The sequence below is a fragment of the Chinchilla lanigera genome, unplaced genomic scaffold (genome assembly GCF_000276665.1).
Source record: "Chinchilla lanigera isolate Chin_1 unplaced genomic scaffold, ChiLan1.0 scaffold00011, whole genome shotgun sequence".
Lineage (NCBI taxonomy): Eukaryota > Metazoa > Chordata > Mammalia > Rodentia > Chinchillidae > Chinchilla > Chinchilla lanigera.
In genome coordinates this window covers 10,556,169-10,567,602 of record NW_004955412.1, presented here as the reverse complement: position 1 = coordinate 10,567,602, position 11,434 = coordinate 10,556,169, and the positions used below count along the sequence as shown (strand labels likewise).

Below are 11,434 nucleotides of genomic sequence, written 5' to 3'. Positions count from 1 at the left end.
AATATTGAAAAAACCCAACTTGGTAGACAATCACTTTGACTTCCGATCCCAAAATCTTTTGCCTTTGCAAAGTCATTCTCGAAATGAGACCTTCTAACAAGGCGAACGGCTTTCACCTACGACCTGGTTTTTTGTTTCATTTTTTGGTTCCTTGGGGGTAGGGCTGGAAGGCGGGACTAAATGGGGCAGCCAGGCAAGACGACGGAACGAGATTTACGTCACTTCCTGGCACGCTGTTACCAAGGAAACAAGCAAAGCTCTGGGCTGCAGCGATTGGCAGTTGAAGGGATGGCGGCTCCACCTTCTCACCTGGTACTACTACTAGTCCGTTTTTTGTCTGTGGCCCCGGGGCTTGAGTTTTATCTGTTTCAGGGCCCTGAAGTTCCACTTTCTTGAGATCTGCCCCCCATCCATCCTCTTTAGGATGTTTCCTCCCTCCCATCCCTATCGCCTCCTTGTTTTCGGAGCGGTGACCTTGAGTACGTCTTGCTGAGAATCCCTCACGCCGGCTTTGCCTTCTCAGATCCTCCGGGCTCGGCTGCTGATGAAATGCCTGTTTACCCACCTTACATTGCATCTGGACCTTTTTTTTTTTTTCCTATTTGATAAGATGGCTTCAAGTCTTTTCATTGAAATATTTAGAGATGGAAAAGAAAGGCCTTTTCAGGATTTTTTTTTTTTTCTCCTCTACCCTCAGTGGGGAGGACCACTGAGAAAAAAGGCAAAGCGAAATTAGGAAACTTGCCAGGCGTCACCGGTGGCACACGCCTGTAATTCCAGCGCTCGGGAGGCTGAGGCAGGAGGATCGTTTTGAGTTCGAGGCCAGCCTGGGCTACAAAGTGAGTTCAAGACCAGCCTGAACTGCATAATGAGGCCCTGTCTAAAAAAAAAAAAAAAAAGAAATTAGGAAACTGATAAAGACTATTAAACACAGTGTTTAGTCAATAACATTTGGTAATAAAGCCAAAATAGGAAGTACAGGTTCTGATCATAGCAAATTAATGGTAAGATTTTTTAATAGCTTTTAAAGTAAGTGAAAAGGACAATCTCAACACCTGTTACGGGGTTTTTCTTACGAAGTCTAAAAATTGATACAGCGAAGCCATCTCTGTTATAATAAAAGTTACTGACTGAGACAGCATCTCCCAAAGTAGATAATGCACTTAGAAAATGTTTATATTTGAATCTGCAAGTGGCACTTGAGTGCAGTAAACTATTTCATTTGAACGATGGGTTAATAGTACATTTTAGCACCTAAAAATTTATGCAAGATTTTCACATGGGTTGGTTTATTTGGAGTTGCATAATAACCCTATGATATAAGTCATTTCTTTAAGATCAACTGTTCTACCCCCTCTATCCTTTTTATATCTACTCAGAGTTTTAGCCTTAGAATCATATCCTTTACAACTTTAATTTCTCCTTCTCCACTGGATCAGACCTAACAACATCTTAACATGCTTTAGTAGCTCCCATATTAAATGAAAGAAAAAATATTTTGAATCCATTCCCACCTTCCACCTACTAGCCCATTTCTCTGCTTCCTCATAGCACTCCAAAGAATTGTCACTGTATTTCTGTCTTACCTTTCCTACTTCCACACCCCACTCCAGTCTTTCCCCGCTACTCCAGTGAAACTGCGTTTAAAAGGTCACGAGTGACTTCAAACTAATCAAATCTAATTTTTTATTCTTGATATGCTTGACCCTTAGCAAAATTGTATGCAATTCATTATACTCTCTCTCTCTCTCTCTCTCTTGAAGTATGTGGAACTTCATCACTCCTGAATAGTGTGACTTATTGCTGAACCAGATAATTTTGAATGCTGGGGTTGGGGGCATAGCTCCACTGGGGAGGGCGCACTGTGCATGAGGCCCTGGGTTCCATCCCCAGCACCAAAAAATAAGAGTAAACATATGAATACTGGAAGATACTTCCCAAATGTTTTATTCTATTTATATTATAATCACAGACACAGTATAAATTGTATATGAACTATATATTTAAAATTCATAATGTAGTGACATATACAATAGACTTTTAACCTGTATTACTAATATTTTTATCATCTCTTTTTAATCTAGATACAGGTCTTGGTTACTTTTCTCTCCTTGCTGAGACCAAATACCTGAAGCCCAAAATTAAGGAAGAAAAGGTTTATTTAGCTCACAGTTTGTGGAGGTTTCAGTCTGTACTCGGCTGGCTCCAAGGCAGAGTGGCACATGGCAGAGGGCAACCATTCATGGCAGTGGAAGACAGCAAAAGCAACAAGAGCAGAAAGGGAGGAGCAGCAGAGAGCAGCCTCCGTCCCTCCCTTATATTGTATGCAGGAAATTCTAGAAGACTAAACAGCCTCATGTAGCAGTGTATGCCTGTGATCCCAGCACTCAAGAGGCTGAGGCAGGAGGATTGCTGAAAGTGGGAGGCCAGCCTGGGCTACATAGTAAGTTCAAGACCTGCCTAAACAACATAATGTGACCCTGACTCAAGAACGCCCCCCCCCCAAAAAAAGACTAAATCATAGCAAACTGTAGTAAAATGGTAATGAGTTTAGAGTATTTTTATTTAATTTTTATAACTATTTGTGGTCAAGCAACCACAATGACTTAGTTTTTCCCCTTTTTTTTACACCACTTCCAAATGTTTTATTAATTAATCTACTTATTTTGGAGAGCTGTGGATTGAACCTGGAGCCTTCACACAGAACTACCCATCAGCACTTTTTGTTCTAGACAGGCTCTTGTTAAGGTTACTAAATTCCCCAGGCTGGGTTTGAATTTGTGACCCTCCTGCCTCAGCCTCCCAGAGTGCTGGAATTACAAGTGTGTACTACCACACACAGCTCAGAGTGATGCTTTAAAAAACACATGTCAGATCATGATTTTGATGTGTTGCAGATGGTTACTCTTATAAAAAGAAAATTAAAATTATTAGAAAAAGAAAAAAAAAGATGCACAGACTTAGAAATCTACCGATCATGTGTTTGCATACTCAGCCACATCAAATTCTATAAGTTTCTAAATGCTGTGAATTGCTTTATTTCATTTGGTCACACAGTTCGGGGCAGCATGGGGCCATGGACTACCCACGGAGTAGCACAACCTACCACAAGCTTGCAAGAGGCCACCCCTCCCGCTTACGCCCTGCCGCCCCACCCTGACTCTGTGAACTTTTCTGCAGTGTGTTGTCCTGCTCATGGCAAATAAAATTAATTTGCTCATTACAGTTCATTATAGAAGTGAGAAAAAATGTGCTTTTTTCATCAGATTTTATTGGTACATCTTAGATATACATAATGGTCACATAAAAATGTGCTTTTAAATTCCTCAGTTCTTTCACCTCTCAATATTGACACATTTATGTCTATATACATAGACTGGAATAGGGAAGAGCTAACATAAGTAGCTTATTATAGATTGTTTAATAAACTTTTTAAAAATTGAAAATGTGAACCAGTTATCCATATGTATCTTCATCACTTTAATATTTCTGCAGAATTCTACTGTTGCATAAATGCATGTTAATTAGTTGGTCTCCTATTCAGTGAACTAGATAATTTTTTTTGATTGCCTATGATTTGCAAGAAGTCAGGGTAAGGGAGCTAGCTATAAATCCTGCTCTGAGGGGAATTTACATTGTAGAAGGATGAGATAGTAAATGTGCTCAACAAATAGGCACACTGTCGATTGCACGAGCAGACGTTCTTACTTTGTCCGCAGACTCTAAACGCTCCTTACCTGTATGACAGGACAAGCGGGTGCGGCGGGAAGAAAGCGTGGGTGAAATTATTTAGATCAAAGTGCCGGGAAACACATCCACACAGTTAAGTAAAAGGGATTTTTAAGCCCAAGGTCAAATTTACTTACAAAATTGGGAATGTATTAGGGATAATGCTGAAGATTTCCTGAGGTACCACGAATACTATCATGTCATATTACACATCAGACATGTTTTGATTATGTGTTAAAACCAAGCGCTATGCGTTGAAAATGGATAAAAATCACGAAGAACCAGTATAGTCCTATTAGATAGAAGAACCAGTGTAGTCCTATTAGAAGAACCAGTGTAGTCCTAATGTCCTATTAATGTTTAGGTTTTCACTTTTGTAAAACGTAGAATTAAGCAATTGTATATAATGTTTATGGGTGTAAATTAGACATTTTTTGAGGATAATTTGACAAATTTTTACATGTGCGCTTTCCTTTTAATGAAGATATATATGTGTACATGTGTCCATAGGTACATATCTAAATTACACATTGTAGAAAATTCAAACAGTATTAAAAGCACAATGAAATAAAATATTTTTCATCTGTGATCCCAGCCCCCTTAGTAGGCTGGCTTCTCTGCAGAGAAAATCACTATTAGCAGGTTTTTTTACACTGTTGCAGACAGAGTCGGTGCAAACTCGTATGTGCATGCCTTTTGTCACAGCACTTCTAAAAATTTATTCTATAAAAATAGCCCCTGTTACACAAATGCACGTATAAAAGATACTTTGTAATCAGGAAAAAAATCAATATCAAATGGAGAAAAGATTAACATACCCACACCTAATGCTATGCAACTATAAAAAGAATCAGCAAAGTACATATGGAGCAACATGGCAAAGCCTTCAATGCATGTTAAGTAAAAAAGAAAAAAATGTAGAGTTTGATCACATTAAAGCAAACAAACCTACGTGTGTGTTTCTATACTGTGTATGGGTATATGCATACAATGTGTATGTATACAAGCATATGTGTAGATACCCAACATGGGTTTAAACGTGTGAGAAAAAACCTGGAGGAATCTCGTATCTATTAACAGAACTTTGAAGAGTGAATTGAGCTAAAAAAAATAGGGATGAACAATTTTTACTTTTCATTGTGTAGTTATTGTTTGAATTTATACATTTATATAGCTTTTAGAGTCAACAGTTTTAGACAACATTATGAATAAATTTAGATTTTAAATGGCAGTGAGATATTAAGGAGTGATATTTACATATATTTAATGCTATAATTGCCCTGGATCTGTCATGTATAAATAACTGAAATTATTGTATTTTTTTTAATTATTGTATTTTGTATGTGGGCCGCTCAAAAATAAAATGGACAAGAAAACATAAGAGGAATAACTGAAGTGGGCACCATGTTTCAAAACTCATGATTTTCTCACTTTTTTTTTTTTTGCCTTTTTGAGACAGGGTCGCACTATGCAGTTCAGGCTGGCCTTGAGCTCACTTTGTAGCCCAGGCTGGCCTCGAACTCCCAACGATCCTCCTGCCTCAGCCTCCCGAGTCCCTGGATTACAGGCGTGCGCTACCACGCCAGCTGATTTTCTCACATTTTAAGGTTGAAATTTTGATAGACTCTTTAAAAGTTATATAAATCTCAAATGGAAAAATCTATACCCTGTATTTGTCTTTTTAAAAAAATATATTGATGATGTCTTTAGAATTATTAAAACTGATTATCGCACCATTCACATGGGAAACTTTTTTTTCTCAGAGTTGTAGGATTACAGGCATACCCTCCCATGCCGCACTTGAGGTAGAACTTGTTAACGCAAACCCCGTCTTAGAATCGATGGTGCGCACCTGTGGTCCCAGTGCTTGGGATGAGGCAGGAGGATCACTTGAGAACAGTCTGGGCAGCAAAGCAAGAAAGACCCCAACTCATTAAGAAAGAAATCAAACAAACAGCAAGAAAGACAAGCCTGGTCCATGTTACTTCAAAACCCAAGCATTTAACCTATCTCTTCATGCCTCCTGTAGTAGTAAGGCTATTTGTAGGGAAAGATGAAAGACAAATTTATTTTTTTATAAAAATTTTTATTGGGGAGTTGGTATACGTAAACAGTTCATCTTAATTCTGTTTTTCATGCCCTTCCTCTCTCTCCCACCTCCCTCCATTAGGCCCCTTCCCTTTCATGAAAAATCGGTTTCTGTATTATCCAGATTCTATTTTGCTGTTAATTATGCTTTGGGTTTCTTATATAAGAGAAACTATGGGATATGTAAGCTCGTGTTTCTAATTTATTTCACTCAATATTATAGTCTCTGGGTGCATCCATTTTTTTTGCATCCATTTTCATGATTCGTGTTTATCATTTTTATGACAGAGTAGCACTCCATTGTGTATAAATACTCCCTTGTCTTTACTGATTCATTTGTTTATGGACATACAGTCCAATTCCAAGATTTAGCTATTATGAATTGTACTTCTATAAACATGGACATGATATATCACTGTAATAGAATGACTAATTCTTCTGAGAAGTTACTGTACTTAAAAGTGGAATAACTGGGTCAATGAATTTCTGTTTTTTAGATTTCTGGGGAAACTCCATACTGATTTTCATAGTGGTTTTACTAGTTTACGCTCTCCCACAAAGGATGTAGAAGGGTTCCTTTTCTCTGCAGCTTCACCAGTATTTATTATTATTTGATTTCTTAATGTTAGCCATTCTTACTGGGGTAAGGTGGAATCTCAGTGTTGTTTTAATTTGCATTTTTCTAATGGCCAGAGATGTTGAACTTTTTTTTTCATGTATTTTATTTATTGGTAATTTGCACTACTTTTTTTTGAAGTGTCTGTTCATTTCAGTTGCCCAGTTTTTGACTGGATTTTTTCATTTAGAGCAATCTAATACTTTTTAGTGCTTTATATATTCTGTGTAGTAGTCCTTTATCTAAGGAATATCTGGCAAAAATTTTCCTTATTTTGGAGGCTGCCTCTTCACTCTGTTGTGTGTTTCCTTTGTCATGCAGAAGGTTTTAACTTGATATGATCCCATTTATTGATTCTTGGTATTATTTTTTAAACATTTGCACTTCTGTTCAGAAAGTACTTGCCTATGCCTATGTCTTCAAGAGTTTTGCCTATTTCATCTTCTAGTAGATTCAGTGTTTCTGTTTTAACATTTAGGTCTTTGATTCACTTTGATTTTAGTTTTGTACATTGTGAGAAAGATGGGTGTCAATTCAATCACTTGTGCATGGATAGTCAATTTTCCCAGCACTGTATATTAAAGAAGTGATCTTTCCGCCAGTATATGTTTTTGGCCCATTTGTCAAAGATAAAATAGCTGAATGTGCCCGGAGTTGTTTCTGCATCCTGTAAGCTGTTCCACTGATCTACATGTCTGTTTTTGTGTCAATACCATGCTGTTTTAATTACTGTAGGTTTGTGTAGTATCACTTGAAGTTCAGGATTTTGATGCCCCCTGCTTTGCTCATGTTGTCCAAGACTGCTTTGCCATTTTAGATTTACTATGAATTTTAAGATTATTTTCTCTAGATGTGTGAGAAATGCTATTGGTATTTTGATTAAGACTGCATTGATTCTGTATATGTTTTGCATATATGTTCATTTTGGGGGGCAATACTGGTTCTGCCTATTCAGCAGCAAGGGGTATCTTTCCATTTTCTGATATTCCTCTTCAATCTCCTTTTCAGAGGACCGTGGTTTTGTTGTAGAGGTCTTTAACTTCCTTGGTTAGGTTATTTCTTAAGTACTTAATTTTTCTTAATGCAATTGAGCATGGTATTGTTTTCCTGATTTCTTTCTCAGTGAATTCATTATTAGCATACAGGGACATTATTGATTTTTGAGTGTTGATTTTGTATCCTGCTGTGCTATTGAATTTGGTCATTAGTTCTAGGAGTCATTTGGTAAAGTTTTTTGGGTCTTCAATGTAGAAGGTCATGTCAACTGCAAATAATGTAATTTGACTTTTTCCTTTCCTATACATGTCCCTTTTGTTGCTTTCTCTTTCCTGATTGTTTTGGCTAATTAGAATTCAGCTTTTCCCTGCTTAATGATAATAAAAAAATTTTTTTTGGTACCAGGAATTGAACTCAGAAACTTGTGCTTGCCAGGCAGGTGCTGTGCCACTGAGCTATATCCCCGGCCCTTCCCTGCTTAATATGATGTTGGCCACTGGTTTATCACAAATGACTTTTATCAGATTGAGAGAAGGTCCCTCTATACCTATTTTCTTCAGGGTTTTATCATGAATGGATGTTGGATTTTGTCAAGGCCTTTTTCTGTCTCTTGAGGTGATTATGTGATTTTTTAAAAAACTTCTAGTTATGTGATGCTTTACATTTACTGATTTGTATGTATCCCTGCAACTCTGGGATGAATCATACATGGTCATAAGATGTGATCATTTTGATGTGTTGTATTCTGTTTGCTGGTATCTTATTGGAGATTTTTGAGTCCTATGTTCATTAAAGATATTGGCCTGTAGTTCTTTTTTGGTTGGGTTCTTTTCTGGTTTTGGAATCAGGGTATAGCTAGTTTCTAGGAGTGACTTTGAGAGTACTCCTTTCTTCCAATTTCATTATAGAGTTCGATGAGCATTAGCATTAGATCATCCCTAAATCTCTCGTAGAATGATTTCATCAGCACCTGGGCTTATTTTGGTTGGTAGGGGTTTTTTTTAACTGCTTCAATTTCATTGCCTATTATTGAATTATTCAAGTTTTTTATATCATCTTGGTTCAATTTTGATCATTCATGTATATCTAGGAATCTATCCATTTCTTCCAGATTCTCCAATTTACTAGAGTACTGGTTCTCAAAGTAGTTATTAATAATCTGGATTTCAGCAGTGTCTGTTTGGATTTCGACTTTTTCTTCTAATTGCATTGATTTGGGTCTTTCCTTTTTTTTTTTTTGTAGGATGGCTAAGGGTTGGTCTATTTAGTTTATTTTGTAAGTAACCAACTCGTTGATACATTGGTTCTTTGTGCATTTCTTAGTATCAATATTACTCACATCTGCTCTGCGCTGGCTTTGTACTAGCTTTGGATTTGGAGTGTTCTCGTTTTTCAAAGACATTGAGGTTCCCCACTATGTTATTCATTTGGGATCACACTGTTTTCTTTTCTTTTCTTTCTTTCTTTTTTTTTTTTTTTTTTTTTTTTGGTACCAGGAATTGAACTCAGGACCTCATGCTTGCCAGGCAGGTGCTATGCCGCTGAGTTATTTCCCTGGCCCTCACACTGTTTTCTGATGTGGTGTTTACAGCTACAGACTTTCCTCTCAGCACTGCTTTCACTGTGCTCTGCAGGTTCTGGTAGGTTTTACTGGCATCGTCATTTGATTCTAGGAACTAATCTCTTCCTTGATTTATTCTGTTTTTCATTGATTATTCAAGAGAGTATCACTTAACTTCCTTGTGTTTAAATAATTTCTTTGTGGGATTTTTGCCATTTATTTCTAGCTTCATTTCAGTATGATATGATGTGATGTGTGGGATAATCTTGACTCTTTTGCATTTATTTATGCAAACTTCAAGTGCAATACTGGCTTAGTTACTATTTCACCTTCGTCTCTTCATCCCTAACATAAGCATATTAATAAATCTGCTATACAAGGTAATGTTGCAATTAGAAAACATAAATAATTTAGAACATATTGGGCAATCAAAAATCAGTGACACTTGCTTAGAAATATTTTGATACCAAGTCTCTCTTTTTTTTTTTTTTTTTTTTGGAGACAGGGCCTCACTATATATGCAGGTCAAGCTGGCCTCGAACTCGTGGTGATCCTCCTAGTTCAGCCTTCCGAGTGCTGGGATTACAGGCATGTGCCACGGCAGCTGGCATAAGTCTCATTTTCCTTGTTTCTTTCATACAGCTCTATTTAATTTCTCTTGAGTCCTGGTGGCAGAATCACAATGGAGCATATAAAATAATTTTAATGAACCCTTTTTTCTTATTTTCTTTTAGGACTTTCAAAAGTCTCAGAAAATAGACTTGACAAAGCAGGACGGAGCTGCAAGAATCATTCAGAGGGCCTGGAGAACTTTCCTTGTGAGTTTGTTTAGCAGCTCTACTGAGATTTATTTTCTATGTCCTGAAATTCACCTGTTTAAGGTGTACAGCTAAGCTTTTAGTATATTTACAGCCTTGTGTGCTACCCTGTGCTTTAAAAGCAGACTAAGGTTTAAAAAGTTCTACTGTTGTCTATGAGGGCTTTCTGAGCGTGTGGTCAGTGCATCAGCCTCCCCTTTTGGTTCTGACGCTCTGCCCTCCCCTCGGTGACTTCAGCTGCCCATACTTTCAGTAGAATTCTTTTCTTTCCTGGATTTTTCTTTAGTACCTTCTTATGGATTCTTAATCCTTTGCCAAACTGGTCGTTCATTTTGTATCATTCTGTTTAGCTCATTTAGCTTTCTTCTGTAAACTCACTTATTTTATCAAGTCCAGTATTTGTTTAGGAACATCACCTTTGAGATTGTCAAGTGCCTTATTGATTTGGTTTTTCTTGTCTCCTCTATCATCTTTTTGCACAATTCAGCCCTTTGGCCCTGGATTTCCTCCCCGTCGTGCTCCGTGGATCAGCTTTGGGACGTTGGTTGTTTTTGGAGGCATTTTATTGTTCTGTTGTTTCATCCTTTTTCTCCATCTGTGTGTGTGTGTTTGTGTGTGTGTGTGTGTGCGCACACACGTGCATTTGCTATTGGTGGGTTTTGTGATGACAGCAATTCTCTCTGGAGTGAGACTGAACCACTGAAATGGCCAGTGATGCTGAGCATTTTTTGATGAATTTATTGGTCATTTGTAATTCTTCATCTGAGAAGAGTCTATTCATTTTAAGTGCTTGGGTTTTCCTCTTTTTACTGATTCTTTAAATTTGGGAGATCTAATTTTTTTTTTTTTTTTAGCTCTTTAGAAAGTCGAGTCCTTTGAGGAGTAGCTGGCAAATTTTTTTCCCATTCTGTAGGTAAAATTCTTCATGAGAATAATACCAATATTACCTGGCTTATAAAATCAAACTGGATGATTAATATTTCTAAAATCTAGTTTATATAAATAAGGTCTATTTTTATGGCTTGCATTTTTGCTGTAATTAGGTGAATAGCTAAATTAGAAATAGAAAAATAATCTGACCCTAAACTCTTTCGTGTTTGAACCTTAGAATGTCTCAGTATTCCAGCACTTTAAAAGCCTGATTGATTTGAGAAAACAGGGGGAGCCCCGTCAGATAGTGAAATACATTGATCCTAGAGAGGTAAGAATGTTTTTTGATGATATAGAATCTTATTCTTCCCTTAAATGTGTGGCTCCTTCTTTTTTTTTTTTTTGTTTTTTTTTTTGTTGTTTTTTTTTGTGTGTGTGTGTGTGGCTCCTTCTTAATTCAGTGCTTCCCTTAACATTTTTATGTATTACCTATGTGTTGAAAGCTCTAAAGCACAGCTACAGCATATGGCTAAGCGACTCGTCACAAGCAAACACGTGTGCAACCGTCACCCAGACCACTGTGTCATATTCCAAACCTCCCCCTGCAGGGCCCCTCAAGTCAGTGCCAACCCCAGCCTTCCCGAAGGATTTTGAAATTGTAACATGTACTTAGTGGTCTGTTTTTCATATACATATGAAAATTATATATATATATCATGTATATCATATATAACATATTATATATTATTTACTTAT

The 11,434-nt window shown here is 37.1% G+C and overlaps 1 protein-coding gene across 1 annotated transcript in view; it reads left to right on the top strand.

Annotated features, from left to right (window-relative positions):
- The first annotated feature begins 238 nt into the window (after positions 1-238).
- LOC102006324 (chromosome unknown open reading frame, human C11orf65) overlaps positions 239-11,434 on the top strand; it is a 34,191-nt gene continuing 22,995 nt past the window's right edge. Inside the window, exons 1-3 of the mRNA XM_005378039.1 lie at positions 239-312; positions 9,725-9,808; positions 10,917-11,009. Of these exons, the coding sequence (XP_005378096.1) occupies positions 289-312; positions 9,725-9,808; positions 10,917-11,009 (201 nt within the window). The 5' untranslated portion in view covers positions 239-288. The remainder of the gene's footprint in view (positions 313-9,724; positions 9,809-10,916; positions 11,010-11,434) is intronic.